The sequence below is a fragment of the Melospiza melodia genome, chromosome 5, assembly GCF_035770615.1.
Source record: "Melospiza melodia melodia isolate bMelMel2 chromosome 5, bMelMel2.pri, whole genome shotgun sequence".
In the NCBI taxonomy this organism is placed as follows: Eukaryota; Metazoa; Chordata; class Aves; order Passeriformes; family Passerellidae; genus Melospiza; species Melospiza melodia.
Window position 1 is genome coordinate 82,891,566 of NC_086198.1, and position 27,987 is coordinate 82,919,552.

Below are 27,987 nucleotides of genomic sequence, written 5' to 3' on the forward strand. Positions count from 1 at the left end.
ACCAACATGAGATCCTTCACCATGCTGCGTGTCACAAACCTGGCAGATATTTGGCACTACATAAAGCCGTTTACTATAAAAGATTCATACTTTTAAAAAGTCTTTTCAGGGCACCACTATTAGACTACTATGAAAAATTGCAGCACCAAGAATGTTTGCTGCACAAACACAGACACATGGACAGAAATGCAGCCTGATTCACTTTCACTTCATTAGACTTGAAAAGTGCGCTTTCCTTAACCATGTAAATAACAAGATGCAGCCCCCAGTATTTCTTTCTTCTTTTATTTTTTTAAATGACAAAAGCATTTCTCCCTCCCATTCAGTACGTTCTTTGCAGTGGCTGATCTGGATTTCGAAGCCAGGGTATATAAACCACTAACACATTTTACAAAGCATAACCAACAGTAAATGTAGTTTACATTACTGGGTACTTTTGACAGCTATATGATAAAGTAGTGAACTGAGCATCTCTCTTGCTAAAAGCAACAGCATTCTAAATGTAAACACAAATTTCTCTTGTCGGTTGTCCCAAACATGTGTTCTTTAAGAGTAGCCTAGGAATAAGTTTTTAAAACTCTGCTCCCCTTTTAAGTTATCATCCATTTTTCATTTTAATGAGTTCACAGAACAGAACCAAAATGTTCGTCTCTCCCCCTAAACCTGCAACATTCCAGAATTAATTTTGTGCAAAAGCAGAAGCAATACTTCACAATATTATAGCTGCAAATGCCAGCAGGACGGATCCTGAACAAACAACACACTAAGGCAAAGAAATTTCCTTAGACCAGCATTATAATCAACGCTGAAGTGCTGTACTGTAATTTCATGATTTCAGCCTAAGCTGGTATCTCCTCAAAGAGTTGCTCTGCGTGGAAACATAACGAGGGATTACCCAATTAAACTACTAAATTAATTAGGGTTCATGCCTGCATATACTGTACTGTCTAGTGGGACGCTTCAGCTGGAATTCGGGCTGAAACCAACCACGGTCCATGCACAGGAAAACAAGGCTGGGGGACTTACCTCCGTCCGCGACTGCAGCCTCTTGTTCATTTCATATATTCGGTACTCTGGTTGCACCATGTATGGTGTGTGTCTCCTATAAAATGGGCCAAAAGGAGAAGAATAGAAAGGGTCATGTGGTGTGCTGGACATCTTGCCTGCTTGCAGAGATTCAAGCTACACAGAGTATCATCAACATCCATACAGAGCACATGGGCTGTGTGTTCTTCACAGTACAAAGTAGCGGCGCGCACACACACACACACATCCAGGCTGCACGCACTGGCTGGGGACTGCTGTGGGAGCCCGCTCCGGCGGAGACGGGCGGGGGGGTGGGGGGAGCGGGAGCGCTCAGGCTCCAGACGCGGAGAGGGAGGCTGGATAGCTTCAGGCACCGCCGCTCGGTTTTAAAGCAGCAGTTTCTGGAGGGGTCATTTCCTGTCCGCGCTGCCGACTAGTTCAGAAATGCCATCCCCCCGCCGTCCCTCCCCGCCTGGCAGAGGTGCGGGTTGGGGTTCGCTGTCCCCCCGCAGGCCCCCGCCGGAGCCGCGGCGGGCTCGTTAGCATATAGGTGGTTTAAAAGCTGCCTGAGCCAATCACCCCGCGGGTAATGTCAGAAATGTGATTACTACAAAATACATAAACACAGGCCACGGCCATCCCGCCGCGGGCAGCGCCGCTTCCCCCGCGCCCGACGGCGCCCGCAGCGCCCGCTGCCCGCCCGGGGCGGCCGCTCCGCTCCGCGCTGCCCGGGCCGGGGCCGCACCCGGGGCACGGCACAAAGAATAGCCCGCACGCCGCACTTCACACAATGGAGAGCACTCGGATGCCAGCCGCAGAAAGCTCCCGGAAAATGGGAGAGCACAAAGGGGCGGGTGGCAGAGCGGGACCCCAGGACGAGCAGCGGCAGTGCCCTTCGGCGGGGGTCAGCCCAACACAAATGGGGCGTTCTGGACGCCGCTGTCCGGCGCGGAGGCGTCGGCAGCTAGGTGGGAGACTGCTCCCGGATTTTGGGATCATTGCTGGGCATCGATCCAGCAGCGGTTAGAGAGCGTTGCCAGTGAATAGCTAACATTGGGGAGGGGGTCCCGAGGGAGGAGGGGAGGGCAAGGGGAGGAGATCACCCCTCGGAGGTGAGGGATGAACTTTATCTGTTGAATCATACTTGCAGGAAAGTGCTGGGAGCGGACACCACGTGAACGAAAAGTCCTAAAAATACAGAATAAACAAAATGGGCTCATGTGCTCCATGGGAAAGTGCCAGGTCTAGGAGGGGAGCCTTCAAATTACCTGTACGAAAAAGTCCTCGAAGCACAGACTGTGTCCTCATACACAGCTGTAAAGTATCAGGCATTATTTACAGTACTGAATAAATGTAAAAACAACAATAAACAGCGCTGAATTAATCTCTCATGTAAATTCATTCAAGCAAATGGAACCACTCTAGGAACAGATTTAGTTAACTAATATGATTAAGAGAATAACAATGAGCTGCAGCCACAACGGTTCTCAGTCGGAGTGCTCTGCATGAGCGCTGCAGGATCGCCCATTTCACAGATGGGGAAATCAAGGCACACGCCATTACTTTTTCTAAATTTTTGTAATAATCCCGAAAAATATTTGAGCATGGTATGGCTTTACCCACTGTCAAAAATTTAATTCAAATCTGACTGTAGGAATATTTTAAGAGATATTTGAAAAATTCTAGTTTTCATTGGCATCTGGCTAATTCTGGAAAGTCTGACCTCTTTTTTCAGGATAAAATATGAAATTTCATACTTCATATTCTACTGGCCACTGATCGGAATCATAATTTATCTTTCCCCTAACAGTAGTTGTTTAGCAAAACTATTTCTGAATGTTCTTATGGAATAACAGTTTCCATAAGAAGTGACGTATTGAGCTGTTTTTATAGACTTCCCACAGCTTCTGTCACTAAACACAGAGACAACGGATAATACATGAGGAATGTCACTTCTCTCTTTAAGAGCACCCCAGCTATGTAGCAATACTACACCGCCACTCCAGTACCATTACTGGAGGTACTGAGTTTAAAAAATAGCATGTGCAATGTTTGGCTCAGCAATGCTGCAGGGACTGTGGCAGTGTTCTGCCAGGGCTTGCTGACCCCATGAAAACCCTGTAGCATGGCTACACACCTACAAGGAAACTTCTCTGCATCTACCTTGTTCCCTAAAAAGATCCCAACAAGGCTACCTTAAAACTTAAACCCAAAATGACCAGAAAAAATAGAGTTACAGCACTAATAAACACAGTATTTATAGCCAAAGTACGACATACTTTTAAAAATGTCAAAAAAACCCAACCAGAAATCTGCCAAGTTATGGATTTTACCTTCTTTGCAAAGCAAATCCAAAATATAATGTGTTTGCCTAAGAAAGGACACACTGCTCTCTGTAATTAAAATGGTGGAATTTTGCATAGCTTGTAAGATATTTCTGTTTTAAGGGCTTTTTGATTAAGCTAAAATTCACTATTTCACTGAAGTTAAACATGGCAATTATATTATTATTTTTATTTTGGCTGAGGAGGTGGGAAAGGAAGGAACAGTAGAATTTGCTTTCATGAGTAGAAACCCCAGATATTCCCCTCAACCCCCTTATAAGAGCTTCTGTGTATGGGTCTAGCAGAAAGCAAAAATATGCAGTGATATTTTAATAATTCCCATTGATTAACTGGCAAATTATCCCACACCTACAGCCCACCAGCAAGAACCAAGTCCCAGGGTAGGAGCCTGCTAATTACAGGCTCCGGCAGCTCTTCCAGTTGCCTGTTATCATCTAGACTAGTGTGATGTGCAGAACAGTAAAACAGAAGGCAGAATCAAAGGAACATAAAGTTACAGGGATCCTGACGGTGTCATCTTGATTCCCACTTGGATCTGCTGCCTTTTAAGTTTTGTGTGTGCTCTGGGGGCGTGGGTTAGGGGGCATGCAGCCAGCCCCACTGCCTGGGCTGCTGCAAACCCCCTGCACCACTGGCATCAAGCTGCTACCCAAAGCGGCCCAGGGGTCAAAGGCAAATGTCTGGCCCAAGATTTAAATAAAATAAACTCAATAAACTCCTTAATCAAGAAAACAATTTTAATGTGAGCAGAGGAAAAAAAGAGGTGGAGGAAAACAAGAGGAAGAGACTAGTCTTCCCAAATCTGAAAATGAGTCTATTCCTGTGCATAGGCATGGCTACCAACAGATAAGGAAACCATGTGCAGAGTTGTCTTTAGGTGGGCGTATGCACATGCAAATCCTGCTGCACCTCAGAGTGGTGAGACTTACACCAGCACCTGGAGGCCAGGAAGGAGGTACTGGGACACATCCTTGGTTCCCCAGTCCCCAAACCTGCACAGTGCATTGGCTTACCCTAACCCTGCCTGGATGCTACACATGAGCACAAAACAAGGCACCAGAGCAGAGAGGGACCAGGACACAGGCTTGTGATTCCCACCTGGCTGGAAGTGTGCCATTAGACCCCACCAGCCATCACAGCGCCGTGTTTTGTGTCCCTCTGGCAAGGCACTCACCGTCACATCGTCCCTCGGCACCCCAGAGAAGGGCTGGGATAATCTGGCTGCTGCCTGGGCGCTGGATTGCCCTCTCCTGGGCAGAAACAGAAGGACCCATGCGAGTCAAGGACACCTGGCAGCTCAGGAGGATAATTTCCCTTCATTTCGGGGGAAAGCATGGGTCTGGTGGAGCAGAAGGGGGCATGCCCTCTGTCTCTGCATCCACCTCGGTGATGCCTGTAGCACCTCTGAGTAGCCACGTTCACTATGGTAGAAGAACAAAAAACCAAGAGCAGAAACTTCCAGAACAAAAGCAGGGAGCAAGAAAGGATGAATGATGAAAGACGAGCAATCTGTCCATGCTGGAGCAGCTGGCACAGGGGGTCCTGCACTGGGAGGGCTCCTGTGCTGCCACTGCCCCAGCACACCAGGGCCAGCCCTGGAACACAGCCCTGCCACAGGCACAGCCCTAGAACACAGCCCTGCCACAGGCACAGCCCTGCCACCGGCACAGCCCTGGAACACAGCCCTGCCACAGGCACAGCCCTGCCACCGGCACAGCCCTGCCACAGGCACAGCCCTGGAACACAGCCCTGCCACAGACAAAAAGGCACAGCCCTGCCACAGGCACAGCCCTAGAACACAGCCCTGCCACAGGCAAAAAGGCACAGCCCTGCCAAAGGCACAGCCCTGCCACCGGCACAGCCCTGCCACAGGCACAGCCCTGGAACACAGCCCTGCCACAGGCCTGCCAAAGGCACAGCTCTGCCAAAGGCACAGGCCTGCCAAAGGCACAGCTCTGCAACAGGCACAGCCCAGGAACACAGCCCTGCCCTGGAACACAGTTCTGCCACGGGCACAGCCCTGGAGCACAGCCCTGCTACAGGCACAGCCCAGGAACACCGTCCTGGAGCACGGCCCTGCCACGGGCACAGCCCTGTCATGGGCACAGCCCTGCCACGGGCACAGCCCTGTCATGGGCATAGCCCTGGAGCACAGCCCTGCCACGGGCACAGCCCTGTCATGGACACAGCCCTGGAGCACAGCCCTGCCACGGGCACAGCCCTGTCATGGGCACAGCCCTGGAACACGGCCCTGCCACGGGCACAGCCCAGGACACAGCCCTGGAGCACAGCCCTGCCACGGGCACAGCCCTGTCACGGGCACAGCCCTCGCCCTGCCACAGGCACAGCCCTCGCCCTGCCAGGCTGACAATGGAAGCAGCTCTGAAGGCAGCTCTATTTTTAATAACTGCTTAGTAATAATAATCATAATAATGTAGAAAAGCAATACAGCTGAAAATAGGTGTAATTGCTGTATTTATCCCTAGTATGTGTTGACTGTTCAGTCTCTGTCAGAAATCAGGTTTACAAGGATACATTTAAGGTGGTTTGAAGCTGTTGAAAGACAGTAAAGGAGAGACTGATCTTAGTTAAAGACACATAGCATATGAAGACGTAGAAACTACAAGTACTTGAATATTGAGAATGCTCAAGTAAACAAGATTGTTTTTTTAAAAACTAACAACGCTACATTTTCATATCCTTTGTTTATACAAAAGCCAAATAGTACTGAAGAGTTCTGATGGAGTGGCCTTAGGTAAAAGAACAAAACTGTTTTCCTGTGAATGCTCAAGAGTGACTACATGAAATATGCTTATCAAAAGCTGGGATGCACAATGAAGAACCACCAGCAATACCCAACCATCTGTAACATATACTCAACTGCACAGCTCAGACACAGATTTTGACAGGCTTCAGGTTACTTCCATTCATTTCTACAGCTATAGAATAGAGTGTACCAGATGCTTGCAATTTATAGCAAAAGTAGAACCTGTAATTTGTTTGCATTAAATATTAGTACATTGAAATAAAAATATATTCCAGAAAACATTGCCCTTTCACAGATAATTTGTGGACAGGAAACCAAATAAATCTGTTCAATCCATTGTTAGAAAAATTACTGAGCTCAGTGTACACTTCCAGAATTTTTCTATGTAGATTACCTTTTATTTTTGTTGTAATAATTTTCATGTTCTGTCATTAATGAATGACATGATTGTTTTTATCAGAAGGGTTTTTAAAAAATCCGTAAGTAGGACCACCAAAACTACTGTATTTCGGAGTGTGGCAAGAAGGGTTCACATCTTTTAAATGCTTCAGGCTTTTTGCAGACTCAAGCCTACCTTGCATAAATTACATGTAATTATAATTCAATACAAATGAAAATTCTAAGAATTCTCTTTCCCTATTTAATCCTAGTAAATTAGAGTTACAGCTCCAGCACTCACTAGTGATGCTAGAAGTACTTCTAAATTGATGATAACACAGAAGGGATTTTGAATGTTTTTGAGTTCTTCAGTGTACACAACGTCTTTGTCCTCAATCAAAATGGATATTTAATTTTGTCTGGAAACTTTATGAATGCTCAGCTGAAAGCAGTCTTTGAGGAGCCTGCCCATGCCTGACTGAGCAGTCTGTCTGTTTTACTCATCCAGGTCCTGCACAGTACCTGAAGGAGACAGAGCAGGGGATGTAAAGGAACAAACTTGGTGTGGTGAAAATCTTACCTTGATGTTACATTGATTGGCCTTTTAAACCCACCAAGACAGAGCAGACAAACTGACTTTCCATCTCTCTGATTAAGCTGTGGTAAGCCAGCGCTGTGTGTTTAAGTGTCCTCCCTTTGTGGCGTTGCAGAGGGATGCTGGTCTGTAGGAGCTCCCAGCTGCAGTCCAATTCCTCGCCTCACAGGAGACTCTTGCTTTAAGCCTAAATGGCTTCATTTTGCTCCTCATCACGCTGTCAGTGCAGCTCCTGAGTGGACTTGGGCAGCCTCCACCCATCCTGCATCACACTTGGGTGCTGTAACTACAAAGTACTTTGTGACCATGTGAGGGGGAATACTGTTAGGAGAAATAGGTGCTGGGAGGAGAGTAAGAGGTCTCAAGTGTGATATTATTAAGCCCTTGACCTCTAGGGAAGCTTCTCTGGGCTGCAGCAGCTTCAGGAGACCAAGGAATATCTGTCCATTGACGGCATCTTCCAGACTAGTAAAACAGTAAAGAGATTTAATATACCTTGATTTTGTTGAATCTCTGAGGACACAATGAAGGCTGCTTTTGAGAATCCAGCAGCTTCAAGAGCACTTCTGTCTTGTTTTGTTCCATCTCCCCTTTTCCTTCATATTGCTCAGACCTGCCCGTAGCTCCTTTTGGAGCAGAATTCCTTTCCCATGAGTCATACCTGCCTTGGTAGCTTCCCACTCTACAAACTGGGTTTCCCCTCCCCCACCCCCTGCATGGGGCTGCATGCTGCTGAAGTTTGGGGTGGATTTTCACTGGAGACTGATGCTGGGAAGGACTGTTGGAAACAACTGAGATTCTCCACTCAAAGTGCTCAGCAAGTTTGGCTGGGAGTGTTTCCCCTGAAGAAAGTATGAAGAAGTGGTGCTGAGGATGGTGAATCTAGAGCAGTCAAACAGGGGAAGGAAAGGATGAAATTCCTGTAATTTGCCTTTTGCAGCCATCTCCCAGCGGCTGAGGAAGAAAACAGCCTTCAGCAGCAGAGAAGACAGTGCTGCGGTTTATAGCATTGGCAGACAGCCAAAGAAAAATCTCCAAAGAAGTGGGGGAGGCTGCAGGAGCAGACTATGGTCTGGCAGACTGACCCTCCAGCAAAAAATCAGACAGGTCAGGAGAGAGGAAAGGGCCTGAAGCATCTGAGCCGCTTTCTGATATTCCAGTTTCCCTTACAGACAAGCTAAATAAGAATTAAATGCAGGTGGCACAGTCACTCAGCTTTAATGTATTAGGCAATGTTTTATTTCAAATTTCTTTAGTCTCAGTCCAAAACAAGAATCATGATAACTGCCCTTTAATATGGTAAGAAATAAACAACACTAGGCTTTAACACACTCTCCAAGCAACCTTTCCTCCCTAACCTGGGTCTTAGAACAGATATGTTAAATATGAAAAAGAGATTCTTGCTTTGGCTGGTGATTACCAGAGATGTTCATTTTGGCTGGCTTTTCCTACCTAGAAAAGCTTAGTATTCCTTCTACATAACCAGCTCCACCATACCAATTTACCTGTTACACACCTCACCCGCTGCTCAACTTCCAGCATATTTCAATTAGTTGAAAGATTACTTTTTAAAGGACTCAACTGGGAGCACTCAGCTTTGGAGGCATTTCAGTTGAGTGCTAATTAGCAACTAGCTGACTGTCAACTTTTCTTCTTCGAAGAGAGAAGAAGTTGGTGATTCCCTTCTGAATTACCTGGCAATCAAATACATGTTGAAATTTATTCATTAACTTATAATAATCATCCCTAGCTTATTTGGCAATTTTCATCTTTAAAGCACTTTATAAACATTCATAGAGACACTGTGGTGATTAGCACTGTGAGAAAACTCCTGCATATAGGTCTGTGTCCCTATTTTACAGACATGGAAGGTACGGGAGGGCTGAATGACTGAGGAGGTCAATGGCAGAAATGTAGTTATACCTCAGGAAAGTATGACTCAAGGATTTGCATTTGGATCTTGCACAGCAGAGATATACATACTAAGCAGAACAAGCCAGGGATGGACAGGAGAACTGGTGTGAAAGGGAATGATGCAAGGAGAAATTCTGTGCCTGGTACCAAGGTGGGATTAATTTCAGATCAATCTGGAACTAGTTACTATGTCTTTACCATGTAACTGAAACAAGGTCCCACCAAAACCTGGGCTGCATCCACCATGTTGTTTTGAATCAACTGCTATACTTTACTACAAAATATGCAGTGCCACTCTTATTTATTTATTTAATTATTTTAACAGAAAGTCCCAACTAATTGCATAAAGAAATTTATATTGAAAAAATATTATTTACTACACAGATTTTTTTTTCTCTTTTATTTCATGTTTATAATTCATACTCCATTTTTTTTGGTAAAGACTAATCATAAGCATTTTGGTCTTAATTTGATCTTAGACCTTTGTGCTTGCAAAACACAAGCCCAAACTTGCCAGGAAATGAAAGCATGCAGGATACAATCCATTGAGATTCTGGATACCACTGTTTCAGGTACTCTTTCCACTGCTTTAGACTGCATACTTATTACATGAAAAATGCAATCAGTTACCTGTATGCATATTTTGTAGACACAACATAATTTTTTTTAATTTGGTCTTTAAAATTTAAGTACATGTTATCATATTAAGTTTTATAATTTGAAATGTTACCATGCTCTGCAGTGCTTGAATTTTGCCAAGGCCTCGTAGGGCTGCATAAATGCGAGTGAAATAACAGGAGTTTTGCTTGGAAAATCTGATTATGCTGCAAGAGCAAAATGTTCCAGCTCATGAGGACGAAAGACTGGCTGTGCCTCTCCTTTAAGTGAATAATGAGTTTGCAGAGAAAAATAGAGGCTAAGGAAAATATATACTAAATACATCTTTATCCACTCCATCTCATAGATTCTGTTCTTCTGACATCTCATACCTTCCTGGTGTGCTACTCAGTGACCTATATATATGCAAACAATGACCAAAAAAATGAACATGGATCTAATTCAGCATTTAAAACACAACAGATGCATTTTAAACAAGTCTGGCATGCACATATTGCAGGGAGCATGGAAAGATATTGACATCTCCGGAGAAGCATTAGATCTGAGCTCCCTCTGACTTGAAACTTGGCCCACATCAGGAGGCACTGTCTCTCCTGGAGACAGGGCACCACCAGCCAGCTGATCAATGGCAGCAGCTGCATCTCCCACCTTCAACCCTCATTGCTAGCTTTGATTTCTGATTCTAAGAGTGCATTCTGCTCTCTGCTGTCTTCCCATCATCATCCCATTGCATGTACTCTCCAGCCACGCCCTGGTGGATTTTATAGTGGTGCACTAAAATCCCACCATTTTAACAAAAACACAATGTTTTATGCATGCAGTACAACATCTTGTGGAATTCTGGTGCATTTTCTCATTTCTCTTTGCTTGTAGAAGTTTGAAAGTTATTGATTAGAAAGTTTGGTTCTAATTAGACAAACAGAAAAAAACCTTTGGAACACTTTATTTTTCTTGACACCCAGAGAACTGGCACAACTCTGTAGCATGCCTTCTTCAGTGCAAATATCTTAGTAAACATTGCCTTGATTTCAACGTCTGGTTCACATTAAATAAAACTACAGATGTGAATCAAATAAAGATAGACATTTTGGAGGGAAGATAAAAGCCTCTAAATTAACCAGCAAGACATTTGTGTTAATTTGCAAAAGCCAAAAAAGCAAGTACAATTATCACAGGACCTGCATGTCTTAGCTAGAAAGGGAGGCCCAACAATGCCCATTATTTTAAAAATAACTTTGTAATTGTTTTAACAACATCCTTAACATGATATGAAATTCTGGACTGAATTCAGGCATTAAGACTCTAAGTCACAGTATTCTAGTTTTTTGCATTTTGAAACTGGTCATCTTAAGATTTGAGGAGAAGAATAAATGAAAGTGTGTGAGAAGGGTCATTTAGTCAGCTAAAGAATTATGAACATAACAAGGACAATTACAGGACATTTTTGCAATAGCAGCATGAGCACTGAAAATTTTCTAAGTCTTCATACAACTTTTGTATTTCATGTATATACATACATTATAATCACACCCTACTTAGTAATATGCACTGCATAGAGATCAAAACCAAGGAGGTGTTCGCAGAACAGGAGTTCGGTCTACACAGAAACATGCCATTGAAAAAACCCCAACATTTAAACCATTTCACATTTTGATGAACAGTTCAATGTTCTGAAGCTCTTTGCATTATGGGCCAGACCACAGTGTTTGCCAGACACAGCTAAGCTCACTGAGGGTGTTTTAGTGAAGTAATTAAAAGAACAGTGGGATGGGGGTGTCAGGATGAGCACATGACCAGTGTGTGTAGTCAAGTTCATGGAAGGATATACCCATCAGTTGAGTTCTTGCTGCTACTATTCCCTCTGCAAGGAAATGGCAGCTAGTTTGTATATGATCTTCAGTCACACTTCCATTTGGTGGCTCAGGATTCTCTATATAGTTTTAGGGAGCACATCTGATGGCAAATAAGTTAAAAGCAGTAATAGTTGTTTTAAGTATTCAATACTTAAGCTTCATTTTTATTAACTTGTACAGAGGAAATATTTGAAAATAAGGTCCTATTGTTGATAACTTGCCCAGACTAATTTCTGTATGTTTACTGCTTTTACCTCATTCTTTCTTCCCAGGTCTTGGTTGTAAATATATGTGCTTTGGCACAATTTTAAGCCTTTGACACTTTGGAAATCCTAAAATTCAAATTCAAATTAATGTCCTTGACTCAAAACAATCAAATTGAGTCACTGGGAAAATCTTTAGGGAAAAGCAGGCTTTTATGTAGGCAGAGATTACACTTGTCATAGCCTCAGTGAGGCAATGAAGCTGTAATATAAAAAGGAGAGACCCCTTTGCCTCATCTTCCAAAATTTTTGTTTACATGTATTTCGGGTTGTCATGCATCTCCCACGACCATTCTTCAAAGAAACTGCTCATTATGATAAAGAGTTAAGAGGTGAGACTGAGAGGGGAGAATGGAATAGTGAGCTGAGTGACTGTATTAGCAGTCTTGAATTTTTACAGGGTACGATGGTGCTAAATGAAGTTTAACAACCTAAAATTTAAGTTAATGGTGTTTCTTGTAAGAAACTGGGAGCATATATCATGCATACGGCTTGACATAACTTATTGCTAATTTCAGAATGGCATCTCTGTAGGCATATTGTGTGCAAATCCTATTCCTACACACCATGAGAGCATGGGATCAGTGGAACCCAGTGGTGAGTATCAAGGCAGACACACTCTCCAGTGTGCTTGTGACACTGATTGCCCAGCTGTTCAGACTGATGTCTCTCCAGTTACATGTCCGTTCATGAAGCCAGGTCTTCTTCTGCTGGCAGTGAGGTAAAGGGGCAGGCAGCACATCCCATTGTTCTCCCAACACACGGTAAGAGCATCACTGCAAGGCTCACCCATGGGATCCTATCCTGCCATGTAGACATAATCCTCATCATGCATTGGTTCACACTCATTCAGTGATGGACCACAGCAAGGGACAGGCTATTTCACAAAGGCTGGAAAGTAGAGTTCAGTTCAGCCAAAGGCATAGACACAAAAATGCTAAATCCTAATGAAGCTTCTTCTTCATCATCATCATCCCATGCTATGTGGAGCATCATCATTCTCCCCATACAAGCTCAACTTTTTCATCGATTCTGTTTAACTCCCAATTTTTGTTTCCCTCTCAAAGTCCATTCCTTACAACTTATCCCGTACCAGAATACTTCTATTTCCCCTTCAATTTCAGATATTTCTGAAACGCCTACTAACTCTTCCCCCTGCCACTGTTTTTAGACCTCTCCTCCTACCCAACATCTACTCTGTTTCAACACTATTCCTCCATCCCTCGTCAACATTTACTCATCTTTCTTCATCCCCTTGACAGGTCTCAGCACTTCTGGCAAAATGCTGGGGGAAGCTGCAGCACACAAACCTTGTTTGGTCACAGCAGCCCAGTGATGTATTGCGCGTCATCAGTCCCACAGAAAACCCTGAAGGACATAAATATGGTAATGGCAGCCAGCCCAGAAGAAGCTATCAGATCTGCTGGTATTCTGCCAAGGTTTTGTGGGAGATCAGGAAAGGTAAGGGGGAGTACATGAGAAACCAGAGATGAGAAACTTGGAATTATATGGAAATCAGTGGAAAGGGGGGGAAAAGTTGGCCTTTATGGGTTTTTTTAGGTTTCTGAAAAGGAAGTGATTTAAGATGGAATATTTTTATTTTATAGGAAAGCAAAGTGCTGCAGGTTAAAGTTTGATACCAGGTTCACTGTCAATGTGAAGATATACTGAAAGTTTACTCTACTGCTACTGTGATCAATCATCTGAATTTAGGTCACAGTTCCTTGAAATATGCATTAAAGACTTGGATATAGCCAGAGGAAAGAGAGGAGGCAGTGGTGTTCACAACAGGATGTATGTGGTTCGTGGGCATCCCCACTTAACCCAGAGTTATGCCCTTTCAGGTGTTCAACCAACTCCAGCTCTACTCTTAAGCCAAGTGGGTTGCAGGCTTCTGTTTCTCCTGAATACAAAAGCTTAGTGGTATTGTGGGGGATGTGTCCTATCTTGTATATTGCTCCTTCATGAGAATTGATCTTAATTTTAGAACCCTTTAATAATTCACAAGTAACAATGACTTAATCTTACATCAATGACTGATGATCTTACATTCAAAAAGTTCATTTAACAATATTGCCCAAACTAAGGTAGAGACACACATGCAGACAGCTCAGATGAGTTTCAGACAAACACCAAACGTCTGGAATTGTGATTTGAGTTTAAAATCTTGCCTTTGCATATTTTCTATTCTTGGTGAAAACTGGACAAAGAAATACCAAAATAAAATGGGAACAATTACGTCAAGTAATTAAAACCACATGAGATCACATAGTTAAGAAAAATACACGGCATAATAAAGTTTTCTGTTGACTGTTGCAGGGCATCAGTTACTTCTGATTCCAGGTACGTGTCTCACTGTCCTAAGCACACTTTAAGAGTGAGGTGTTTAAGGGATGTTTCTTATGGCCAGGCTGCAAGGTCCTGCTTCATCTGCACGAGATCAAATGCCAGTTGATTGAAAGCAGGAGAGGACAGGCCCCAACATGGTTTCAGTTTGCTCTGATCCAGGCTAGCTAATGCACAGGACAGGTTCTTCTGGTCAGCTTAGACACACTGTATTTACAACTGTCCTTTATTTACAGATAATCATTAATTTTACACCATCAGTCACTAATTTTCACAATTCTGTGTCTTTTATTTTCCCTTTTTTTATATTTTCTGCAGCAAATGATGTGTGTATTTTACAGACAGTAGTTGGTATTTTAACTATTCATTATTCAATTTTGAGGGTTATGAACCTTTAATAAATCATATCTTTTTGAGCAATGTTCAAATTCAGACATTCGACCTCATGTTATTGAAAGTTACACTGGGCAGTATATTCCAGGCAAATGTACCATGTATTGCCTGATTGACTTTAGCAAGTCTGTATAAGATCATGTTTAAAAATCAGGCCAGGAATACCTTAGACTAGATCTGTCCTTCTACATTACTTGGGGGTGTTTTGGGTTTTTTTTTTTCAGTGGTGGTGGTTTTGGATTTTCTTTTTTTTTTTTTTTTTTTTTTTTCCTTTAATTTGACCAGGAGAAACCTGGTGTCCTCATCTCAGCCAGCCATCATTGTCCCTTGGACATTGAATTCTGCTGCCTCTTCAATGTTCTATATTTGACTCTGCAACTTTTCCTGAGGGAAGGGCAGAGCAATGTCCTCTTAAATATTGAGCTATAACCTAGTGTTTATGGCATGCTCCTAGGAGCTGTGAACCCCCTAAACAGAAGAGCGAAAAAAAGTTGGGTTTCCTGCTTTGTAACCCAGAGCAATTGAATAAACAACGGGTGGAGGCAGCACCACTCCATATTTATGTGGAGACAGTGGGACAGTGAAACACATACCAAGAGAGTGTTGAATGTAATAATCAAAACCAACAGTGGCATACAATAGACCACCCAAAACACAGCTGTAACAGTTTTTCAGCTCTGCCATGGAAACAGTGAATAAAAACAACAAGCAGAATAGTTTTGAAAATAACATTTCCACGTTTCAAAGGAGAATCTTAAACCTTGAACCAACCAGAATGGTAGTTAGAATCTTTTTGCAGATATAATTCTTGGTGCATGAGGTCAGCTCTTCTAACAGCACTGGAGAGGCGCAGACCCTAACAAAGTGATAGGTTAGAGTGCTGTGTAGGACATAGTTATGTTGTTTTAGCTGGATATTTACTGGTGTTTAAAGAATTGCATTCACAGGTAATTGCTATCAATGCTTAATCAGAACAACCATTATTTTATATCATACAGACATTATTAAATTATATATATATATATATATATATATATATATATATATATATATATATATATTTAAATAGTTTTGAAGTCTTTCCCGTTTTCATTCTGCTCAAGAAATTATGATTTACCTGGTAGCAAAAACACTTTGTTCCAAATCTGTGAAATTATGACCAGAGTAATTTAGTAGAATTTCCCTAGCAGGCCTTTGGTGTGCCAGCATTTAGTGCACCAACCTATAGATTCAGCAGATGTGCTCTAAGAAAAGGTCCAGTTAATCTGCACCCTGGAGTGATCATAGTTGAGATTCCAGAGAACTTCTGCAAGACTGACCATGATCCTGTGGGTGACTTGTGGGGCCACCTCCTTTCTACTGGTGCTGAGCGCCAGTGCTCACAATTTTCTTATCATAGAGGAAGGTTCTTCAGTCCATGTGGGAATTTTGCCAGCCCTGTCAGATAACATTCACTACATTTCACTCCACAAAGCTGCCCAAATAAGAAATTATCTATTTTCTCATGATCTCTTCTAGAAACTTCACCATTATAATATTCCTCCAAAATGGAGGCACCTCTTTCTATACTGACAAATTCCTCTGCTATATAATAGGGCATAGCTGCTTCTGGTTTTGCATATAAACTCCAAAACATAGCAAGGTTCAGGCTAAAATTTGTAAATTCCTCAAGTTTGAAGTGCCTCAGTGATTAGTTGCCCAGCATTAAATACGTAGGCTTTGATTTTCCTGGGCTGTTGGTCATCTATCTACTGGTCCTTCAGATTTCATCTGCAGTGAGAACTGTCAGTGCTTCAGATGTCCACACCTGATTTTAAGAGGCATAGCCACAGAATTATATTAAATCTTAATAATAAGTTTTTCCCCTGTCCAAGTTGGAGGAAATATTTGGAAGCATCAGGCAGAAAGACTATCACTATGGGAAATGACTGGGTGATGAAATCCTTCAACACAAAGTGTAAAGGCCTGAGGTGCAAGTTTCTTCTCTGAAGCAAATGGTTTAAACCCAGATCTTCTCAGTATTGGTAGCATAGGGTAGTAGCATAAGCTTTCTCTTACTTAAAAAAAACCCAAAAAATAACAAAACCAAAAAATTCCCAGTTGAAGTGAGACTTTCAAAGCAAGGGTGAATCTAATTGTATTTTTAAAAGTTTTGGCATGGCAGCACTTTCCACTGACCCCTTTTTTCTCTCCTACTCTACCCAAAATATTTGACAAAAATAATCAAAATCTGAACTAATTCTTACCCTAAGCTTGACAGATGAAAAAGTACTTTCAGAAGGCAGTTAGCACACAGGAAGAGAAACAAGTTCACTTAAGTTTTGGTGAGCCTTACAACCAGTAAAGACTATGAGCCATCTTCCTGCGGTCCTTTTGCTCTGCAAGAACAGACCACTGCATACCTATTGACTCTGGTAAGTCATAATGCTGGGAGAGGGGCTCCTAATGCCAGCTTTATTTATTAAAGTCAACATTCTTTCTTCAGAAATCTTCTAGCCTCGGCCCCACATGAGGTAGACTTGAGGGAAAACTAGGCTGCAGAGAAGGATCTTGAATCCCAGCCTTATGGAGGTACAGTGGAAACAGGCAGAGTTTAACAACTCAAGGGTGTTCAAGCTGTTTTCCACATTTGAAGACATTTAATGGTGTTCTAATGGAAAAAAAAAGTAAAATTTTGGCATGTGATATATGGCCTATGTGTGGCACTATGACATTTAGGGACAACAGTGCTGAAGAAAAGAAAAAAGTATATGGTAAGTTAGGCTTATTTCTATAGTAATAGAAATCTATAGCAACAGGGACACAAAGAAGCACATTTATCCACAAATTCCAGATTTCATAAAAACGGAAGGGTTGCTTCCCCTGTAAGTAGAGGGGGGGGGTGGGAAAAAAGGAAACTTTCTCCTAAACTTCTGTGCTCTCTCACCACCACCATCTCAATCTCCAGTGTGCACACATAGATCATGTCTGCCTCAGAACATAAATACACAGCAGTGCAACATAAGAATTAAAATTAACAGATGAATCTAAGGAGTGAAACCAGCTAACAAATGTAGCTTGTTAGACTTCTGTCAGGGAACAAGATTTTTATCAGAAATGCTGTTTTTCAGAGGACACCAGGATAATTTCCTCCTAATAAATTTCCATCTTACTGAGAGCAGCTAAAGTTCTGCCAGTCAGAGGGAATCTCCCAAGGGTGTGTCTTACGCAGCTCTCCTACCACTGGATTAGATGTATGGACACGTTTTAAAATACAGTGAGCCCAGAGAACCCCTGAAAGTGTGTTTAAGTATTAAAAACATACAACAGTGGTAGAAGTTAGCCTCATTTTAAAAAAGATTCACTACTTTGTTTATTGCAGTCTTTCCCCCAGAATTCAGAGGAAATGAATGTGCATAATTCCACATTCCCTGGAAGGCACAAGGCAAACATTGGTCTAAATAGTTTGTGGTGGTGTTTTTTAATTTTCATGAATCAAAGCTTATTTTTTTACCGCATCTTCTATAATTTTTTATAAATCTCTTTCCTTTCCCTTTAAAAATATTTAGAGAAAAAAGGACCGTGTGTCATAGGGTATTAGCTGATTAGTTCATTCAAACAGTGCTAATTATAGGTTTAATTGCTTAAATGTGAAAGTCATTTATTTAAATTAACTGCATCAAACATACAGTATGCTCAAAACCTGAGACATTTTGGTGGTGGGAACCAGGGTTATATTCTGTAAACAGAACATGCAAAATATAAGATGAGAAACAATGTGCCTCTATGTACTGATCGGCAAACTCATTTAAGCCCCAAACTCCCTCCTCCCCTGCCTCTGGGGTCAGAAAACAGCCTCATTTGAACAATGACTAATGGAATGCACTGAAATGTGTGAGGGTTGAAAGGAGAAATACTATTCAAGCCAACAAACTCATTTCATTTGTGATTTAGAGGGGCGCTGCACCTTTCCCCTGAACTCCTCCTGAGAAAGAATGAATAGGCATCTCAAGGTTATGTAAAAAATGGGTATTTTGGGTGGAAAACTGTATTGGTTTTTAAAATAATAAATGAAGAAATAAATAAAGGTTTGTTATGTCATAAACATACCGCAGGGAAAAGATGTTTACACCACAACAAAAAGGTAGTCAGAGCTATAGCAATGACAGAAAGAGTATGTTTGTGAATTAAAAAATATGCTGTGTTAAATACACAGCATGAGAACTATGATCAGAGTGCAAGAGAAGGGCTGAGCCTTTTAATCGGAGAAGAAATAAAGGAAGAAAAACAAGATAATTTTAAAGAACAGAAAACATTAGATAATTACCAAATTGAAGAATGCCTAGCTGCCAATCCCTCCATCTTCCTGTGTTGACAAAGGAATGCATGTAGACATACACATTTATTTTTTAAGAAATAATTTTTTTAAAGGAACAAAGAGATTCAGAAGAGCTAGATTCCCGAGACATATCAGTTTTCGTGTTCTGTATCTCTGTTTGGTCTGTAATCAAGTTGTATCTGAATGTTATTGCATTTTTCTAAACCTTCAAGTTGATATTAAGCCCCAGTTTTCTCAACAGCATTATGGAAGTACAAACAGCAGCAGCAGCAAAGGCTGGGGGATGCAGAAAGCTCCTCTTAATTTAATAAGGGTTTTTAAACCGAACGCTATGCACCATTGACTATGCAGGAAAGCTATTTTTTGCTGCAAAATTTCCCAGCTCATGAATATCCTTGTATGCTTCTCTGTGCACAGCCTCTCTCCGTGCCCCCTTTTCCTGCTGAGAGGGTCATATGGCCACAGGAGAGCCTGACCCCCTGTTTACATTTCACTGTGCAGATTACACAGTGAAGAATAATACTACAGCTGGTTACTGCTTACAATTATTTAATTTTAAAAAACCCCAACCAACCACTACTTTAAAAGCTGAATTTATATAAATCCATCTGTCTCTGTGTCTCTTTCTCTTTCCCCACATGCAACTTGCTATTTATTTTTTACTTGTAAATTTTCTGTACTCATTCATTACAAGCTTCCTTTTGGGTGGGGACAATATTTGTACTTTTGCTCCATGCAATTCAGAGTCTTAGGTTAAAAAAAATTAGGAAGTTAAAAACGTTTGGAAAACATTATTGTCATATTTTATATAAGAAAAGTAAGGCAGAAAGAATCCTAACATCATGTAGCAGTCAGTGACAGAGGAAGCAATATGCTCCCATGCATGAGGCTGAGCCAAGTTTCATCTCTAATTTTTAGAGACCCCCACCCTCCTGGCACACACTGGTAGCCCCACAGAGAAGCAGGCTTGAGGATGGCTAAGGGAAAATGCAGTTAAGCATAATAACCGAAGTAAAAAAAAAGCACCAAAAAGACAGTATTTCAAATTTAGAAAGCAAGTCCTGGGTAGATTTTGCTGAGATTAAATCTAAATTGAGTGGATTTCCAGTGTGATCAGGGAACAGCATGTTGAGAGAGTTGGAGACATATCCTCGGGGGATTTATGTGGTTATACCTCCAGATGATCCCAGGGCAGTTGGAAAATGAGATACAAAGGGCTCTATTCTGCCCTCATTTGCACAGCACTTAACTCTGATTTTCATGCCGTTTAAACAAGAATGTCATGTAAAGTGTCTTGATCATTGAAAATGGTGCCAAATACGTATTCTCCCCTCAAGATTACTGCATGCAATTCAGATCATGGGACATTTACATTAGTCGAGCTGGCCTTTAGAAAAGAGGTACAGACATTAAAGTAGAGGTTGTGAGGAAACTGATCTGAATCGGCCTGTTTCTCAATTACTTAGCCAATATAACCACGTAAATTAATTTCTTTAGCAGTTTTACATTTGTATTTGCAAGAGCAAACTGTGTTTATATACTAGTCTAGCAAACTAGTGTTTATATACTAGACATAGTTCATATAAATTTCAAGGACACAAAAGAAATGCTCATCATGCCACTGTTTAAGACTGTCGTCTACTTTTTTAACATATGTAGATCATAGTATTGCCAGTGAGATGCTGGAAAAGGAAGTGTCACATCTTCCATACATTATATGATATCATGGAAATAGGTCTCCTCATTTTTAGGTGTTTTAACAGCTTAGGATTTCCCAGTTACAGAGAGTTATGTTGCCCTCTGGATAAAAGATGGAGAAATACATGGCAATGCTGACTTTTAGAATGAAAATTATTACACAACGTAATAAATACATGGTATGTTAGTCCCAATTAGCTCTGCTGTTACGTGCTATGAACAGGCCTGTTTTATTTTATTGCCACTGCCATAATCCTCAGCCGCTGCAGAGATCATGGCACGGCCAGCTCAAAGGGGTTATGGTGTGGTGTTATACTCATGGGCACATTTCAGTCATTAGCTAATCTCCTCCTTGAACACCATGTGTAAATCAAGGTGTGGCACCAGCAGGTATGGTCCCATTCTGGACAGGGCTGTACTTTAAAATTAAAGCCCATTGGATTCTGTGAAGGCACATGCTGCAGGCGTTCTTGAAAATCATAGGCAGCTATGGGTGCAAAAGGAAAGAGACAGACACAAGCCTCTTTTTCACCTTTTATTGACACTTCCTCAGACCCAGTTGTATTAAATTTAAGGTGCCAGGTAAAAGAGCCCAGCAAAACTATCCAGCCAGTTCCCTTGTCCAGCTTTGTGCATTTGCATTACTGACCTTAGATACTGTAAACTAACCTGAGGGATGGGCATTGCTCTGAAGTTGGCTCAGGCTCAAGTGGAAACATAGCAAAAGCCTTCATTTACAAAGTATGAATAAGAAGCAGTTTCAAGGCTCAAACTCATGCTCAGAACATGAGGAAGAGCCTTTATTCAAGAACTTCTTCAACACATACTTTAGTGCATTTCAGTTTATGACTAGATTTTTAAGTATTTCATTGCATATTTGGTGACCAGAATCATGCTCTGTTTGGGAAATATAAGAGGATAATGCAACAGAACTCAAAACTATGTGTTACAGCATCAGAGAAGTATTTTTGTGCCCCTCCATTTTCAATCTCTATGAGTAATGCAGCAAATAGATTGTATGATGCATTATAAATTACATGATCCATCATAGTAATCACCATCACTAACCAAATGATATAGAATATAACAAGAAATACTGGTAGATATTCAGGGAAAGCCAACTTTGAAATTTTGAGTCAGCCTTTTCTAGGAGTTAGACCTAAAATAAAAGAAGAGAAAAAAGTATCATGTAGTCTACCTATAATCAAAACTAAACACAGCATTTCTATTACATAAGGACTAAAATTGAACTACAAAAGATCTATTTTATTACTAGATTTTGATCAGTGTTCATACCTAAGAAACTCAAAATATATTTGAAATAATTTAAAGAGAGTGTGTAAAAAAGGAAAAATTACTATACTGTTTATTCTCTAGCCCATGGAATGAACTTTGTGGGAATGTTCAGTGAACACCCTTTGTTCCTAAGAATTCTCAATGCTCTTCAGACTATAAAAATGCAGCTATGTGTCAAAGTAAAAATAATGTCCACTGAGAAGGGATCAGGCATTAGCTTTTCTTCACCAATCTCAATTAATTTTCAATTTGGATCTGCTGTGAGTTCTGTGGGAAGGATATGGGGGATTCCAGCTGGAGTAATTTTCCCTACAAGACACCCTGTGTGCTATAGAATGACTAAAAGATGGTGCAAGTTTGGAGTGAACAGTCTTTTCCAAATATTTTCTAAGAATTTTGTAAAGATAACATATGTCTCAATTTTTAAAAGCTTTATCTTTTATAGAAATAGAAAACTTGGTAAAAACCAAGGCTAGCAAGACAGTCTAGTACTACTTGCTTAGTCAGTGAGCACTGACTTGATTTTTATATCTCTAAACATTATTAACTTTACTGACATCAAAGAAGGCTCATACCCTTAACACAATATGAATAGAAAAGGTATCTGGTTGCACTGGCCTCCTGTTTCATTGTACATACATCACAGGCTGCTGCCCTGATAAAAGAAATCGCATATCCTCTACAAAAGAGAGAAGATAAATGTATATATAACAGTCTTTAGAAGATGTGTAAATGCATGTCAGGTGCTGACTGCATTTTGCTGGCACACACATGCCACTCTGACAGCGCAGGCACAAAGTCATGTGTCCTTAGCAAAGACAATAGAGAGTACAGGATTTAAAGTTGCCATTAGGGAGCACAAGTGAATAAGGAGTAGTGCTTCTGATGGGATTCCTCTTTGAATTTTTAAAGCGTGATAATGTAACCAGAGTAACAGCTGTTCTCTTCAGCCACACTGAGCACAGGTAGAGTGGTCATTCTTAAAAATATAGAATCCTAGAATCATTAATAGCATGCCTAACTCAATTCTTATTTCTAATACTTGCGAAAGGAAAAAAAAAACCCAAACAATTGAACATTAAAATAACTCTTGCCGCTTAAACAGAATTGCACCATGAAAAGACTGTTGCTGTCACCAGAAAAACACAGTTTTTTGCTCCCATAGTATTGTTATAGAAGTCGATTTCTGCAGCTGTATAATCCTTTGGGCAGAGAGAAACACAAACCTTTCTGCTTCTGCCTGCAGCCAGATGCTGGGGCTCGGGGTGGGTTTCAAACAGCCAGCTTCAGACAAGAAAAGGCTGCTCCATTCAGCTTTTTAGCAAGCTGCATGAGACCTTAATATGCACATTTTCTCTCTCAAGATGGGACAGCAAACATGGACAGAAGATAATTATTTGCCTCTAAAATGTGCCTGTAATGATAGGAAGTGGAGGGGTGTGGGACATGCACACACCCATGGTGAAAAGGGAGATGAGGCTTGGGTTTTTTTCCCCTAAATGGGACACAGGTCACACATTAATTAAATAAAATCTTAGGTATTGTGATTGCTTTAGTTATGTATGTATATATATATATATAATATATGTATGATAACCAGTGGTCCGTCTAACCCTAACAGTTCTGTGATTTTGTGATATATTTTATTGAACAGGGGACATTAGAAGCCATATCATTACTTAAGGTCTCTGTGTTCCCATGAATACAACTAAAAAGCATGACCCCAGGGTTATGCAATATATTTCAAGTACCCTAGGTGCATATGTGCTATTTCAAAAATTCTATGAGCTTTATTGCTGGGTATAACCTTTCACAAACACTGGACAAACCTGTGTATGTAGGTAGAAGGACCTCAGTGGAATTGGTAGATTTCAGCTAATCTAATAGTGTAACTTGGTAAGTCTTTTCTATTCAACGTGTTGTGAAAAAATCTAAACACAGTTAAGATTTTTATTTTATTACTTTCCTTTTGCCTTTCTTCCAGTGTTTTCAGTAGCATGAGCACTGAGAGCTGAACAAAACCCACAATGTGATGTTTAAAACAGTTTCCAGAACTATTCTTTAGGAGGTGGTAGAGATTGAGAGATTTTTTTCCAAATTAAGAGTCCAAGATTTATGGGCAATTTGAGTGGTACCTGAAAAATCAAAAGGAGTGGGAAGGAGAGAAAGAAGTAATGGTGTTGTATTCCAAGGAAGAAATAAAAAGCTTTCGTTGTCAAATTCTTATTACCCGGATTTAGTACTTTTGATTATTTATTTGAGCAAATACCTTAACTTGTTCATCTCAGTCTTGAAATACAGTTGGAAAAAGACTAGGTCAGGCTATCAGCTTGACCATTAGTCCCTGATGAAGTTACAAGTGAAATAAATGCTATTTTCCTTGAGTGCTGCACTCAGATACCTGACATTTTGCCATTAGCAGGGAGTGGCATGGCATAATTGTTAAAACACAGGTCCTACAACCTCAGTAGAAAGGTGAAATAAATATCTTACAGAATCCAAGGGAATATGGACACAAGGTCCAGGCTGCCTGTACCTCCCATCTCCCTGAATCATCTCCAACTCCTCATCCAAATTGAAAGGAGTCTGGGCTAGCAGCTGACTGCAGGGCTAGACCTTTTTCTCCCAAAAGTAACCTAGAGCTGCTCTAATGTCTTACAGAGGTTTCTGTGGAACAGTCAGTTCTTCTTGCTGAGTATGGAGAAGCAAAATCGTACAGGAAGCACCATCAGTAATACTGTGTCCCCACGGGAAAAGCTTGTGCTTTGCTTGGTAGAGTTTCAGAGTTGTGGCCACTGTTGCTTTTGACATATGTATATTGTTAAATATTTACATTAGAGAGGAGAGGGTCAAAGAAGAGTGCCTTGCAACTGGAGCAGAAGGCAGTGAGGTCTGTGGGGATTTTTTAAATTTCCGGAGTTCATTCCAGTGTGAGATCAGCCCTGGAGAAAGTTATCCCTTCCACAGGGATGAGATTCCCTCTTAATATAGAGCACTCCATTTTTCATAGAAGTGTGGTGAGCAACAAATCCCTTCTACATCTCTGTATATATCTTGGGCAAGGCAATGAAGTATGCCTTTGTTGGTGTATCAGGCAATGAGGTACACAGCTGAATCTAAGCAACAGCTCCCTGATTCTGATTTAAAATCTAAGGGGAAGCCAGTGAAAGCATCTGAGGGTTTCTTACGTGCTCACAGTAAGTTGCCTTGTTGAAAATACAATTTTTTAAAAAGCCTCTGTTCTCCAAGGCTCATATGTGTTGAAGACAACATAATAGGTTTCCTACATGTTCAAAATTCATACAAGAATGTACAAGTATCTGCATGTGGATCCTCAGTAGGAGACAACAATGAGAATTCAATGCATAAACTGCATTCTGGAAGTCCAGCATCTGCAAGGGATTCAATATTGGTGTCCACCTGCAGCCCAAGCTTACCAGGGCTGTGATGTACACATTGGTGCCCACAGGAAAGCAGAGAGGACACAGGAAAATAGAGAGTAGAGGGAGATGTGGATGATGGGTGTGGGCTTGGCATGACACAAGAACAACACCCTGCCTTATCCACCCTGTGGGTCTGGGCTGTTTACTGCCCTCCTGGGAGGCAGGTGAAGCAGAGCACCTTGGGAATATATTGCATCATAAAAGCAAACCAACATTTACATTTCTTTCAAAAATGCATGCGTGACATTCTTTTTCAAAATTACAGGTTTAGTAGTGTGGAATAGATGCCTTCAGGATGCTATTATTGCTTGGCCAAAGTTACTGATAATCACTCACTCAGCAGGACCCCACTCCTGCTACAAATGAATCCCTTCCAAAATTCTGCTTTCGTCCTTCTTTCCCATGTAATTATTCCTGAAAATAATCTCTCATTAAATAAGTAAAGCATGAGCAGGGCCACTCAAATTCCATGAAAATTAATATAGCATTTTCTGAAATAAACTATTTCCTTATTTTTTTCATGCTTCAATTTTCAACTTTCCTTCATATTCAAATTCCATGCCCAGTGCATTTTAAATCAAAGACTTTATATTTAATAGATTATCTCTAGCAATCTTGTTATTTGTTCAGAAGTTGTCAAAAAATTACGTAGCTATTTCTTAAGGAAGAAAAACTAAAGTTTATTTCTTCTAAGACATAAAAACTTCAGGAATTTTAAACCATACTTCATATTTCATACTCATGCCACACAGCATACACCTTTTTTGTAGTGTTTTAAGTGTAAACATCTAATTTTAACCAAGTTTAAATAGTTTATTTTACTTCACATCCATATATTTGAGAATTTAAATACAAAATATTGAATTTTTATTTATGCAGTGTCCGGAGGGAATAAACAGTGTATGAAATGAAGGCTAATCCTAGTAAGAAATCTTCAAAAATCCCCTCATATTTTCAGATTTTTAAGAGAACATTTCTTATGAAGAGTTTAATCTGATATTTTACAAAGGATCCCAGAAACTAGCCCAGAGAAGAGAGTTCATCTGCAATATATAAAAGAATGCTAAAAACCAATTACATGAGACCAATTTATTACTTATCCCCATGTTTGGGCAAATAAACTCAGCTGCATTTGACTTGTGAAGTGCAGAGTGTAATTTGTATTTAGCACAGCTTCATGCCTAGTTGGGGTAGAGCAAATGCCTTGCAGTGGTGCCATTTGACAGTGTTACAGCACAAACAACACGGACAAACAAGCTCCAAGCAGTTGCTCTCTTTTCCTGTCAGTTTTAGAAATGCATTTCATGGCAGCAGCAACAACTGTCTATTTCTTTTGGCTGATTGAAGTAGTGTATTACTGGCTAATTACAGAAGAGATACTTACAATCTTGAGATATAGTTTACTAAACAGTTTCATTTACTGTTCAGTATTGTTAAAATTTTAGTACTCCTGATACAGTACCAAATAGGCTTAAACAACTGTGACAGCTGGAAAGAGGCAGACGTTTTTTGTTTGACTATTTTGCAAGCTTCAGTTAAATGTCTGCAGTTAAGGCACTCTCATAAAAAGTCATAAATTTCTTCTACAGTAGAAAATTGAGCCAAAACAATGTCATTTTTTCAAGAATAGGTTGCAGGAATGTTTAGACAAATTAAAAACAATCCAAAACACCCTCTCTTTTATAGCTACAGGTATTGTGGTAGGTGGTGTGGAGACTGGGTGACGGGAAATGGCCACTTATGTGCACACATGGACACACCACACACCTGCTGCTACAAATCCTAGCTGCAGAGAAACACACATACTGACATCAGGGCCACAGGTATATCTCAAAGCCTTTACTGAAACCCTATGAGCAGTCCACTGCGTTGGAACAAACAAGAAGATGGGTGCCAGTTCCTGTGGGGAAGTGGATTAAGCTGGAACATTTACAGGAATTCTTGCTCTGTACTCTGTGTCCCACATCTCTCAGTAGTTGGTGTCCCCAGAGCCAGGGCACACAGAGGTTCCGTAAACTTCAACGAATTTTTTAATCTGAACCATAGTAGGAGAATTTTTTAAACAAGATATTTCCCCACAACTAGATTAAATCAGCCAACATGAAGGCTAATACTAGAATTAAAATAGGTTTAAACCTGTGAAAGATAGCTGGCTTTGCTTGTGCCAAAAGGAGTTTGCTTTTCTTGGAGCTTCATCTTCTAAAGAGAACTGTAAAATGTCTGTGCTTACATAGCCAGTGAAAACTGGTTTGGAACACCTAGATTAAGAAGCTTGGATATCAGAAGAGATTGATAAATTATCCTTAGGCCCAAGCACAAAGTTGGTGGTCTGAGTTTGTCTTTGTTGCAAGGTGGAAACTGCCTACTTTTCTTCCTGTACCTAAACTGGTAAAGTTTTCTTACTTTATATAATGCATGAGAAATTTATTTGCAGAGCAGACATTTTAAATTTTAGCTCCATGTCGTTGCTAATGCTTGTCTTTTCTGAAGTTTCTGCTGGTCAGGCAGAATGATGGAAAAGGGTGTTCTCAGTAAATAGTAAACTTGTTTCAGAATGCACTGCAGTAGGGAAACAAATAGCTCACAATCAACAGAGAAAAATGTTTGTGTCTAAAACTGTTGATTATTCATTTTCAAAATAGTTCTTTTGCTTTGACATGTCTTTTAAAAGGAGTCAATTCAAAAGTAAATGAAGTGTTTTATCTTAAGTTCATCTGTCAATTTTAATTATTTG

The 27,987-nt window shown here is 40.8% G+C and overlaps 1 protein-coding gene across 11 annotated transcripts in view; it reads right to left on the minus strand.

The window, feature by feature from the left end:
- LDB2 (LIM domain binding 2) overlaps positions 1–27,987 on the minus strand; it is a 367,165-nt gene that overhangs the window by 212,094 nt on the left and 127,084 nt on the right. For 6 of the 11 annotated variants that reach the window (XM_063157677.1, XM_063157675.1, XM_063157683.1 and 3 more), the window contains exon 1: positions 1,027–1,349. In XM_063157677.1, coding sequence (XP_063013747.1) covers positions 1,027–1,158 — 132 coding nt within the window. In that variant the 5' untranslated portion in view covers positions 1,159–1,349. Of the gene's footprint in view, positions 1–1,026; positions 1,351–27,987 lie in introns of those variants that run through there. The other 5 variants (XM_063157676.1, XM_063157674.1, XM_063157680.1 and 2 more) reach the window with 4 other exon arrangements.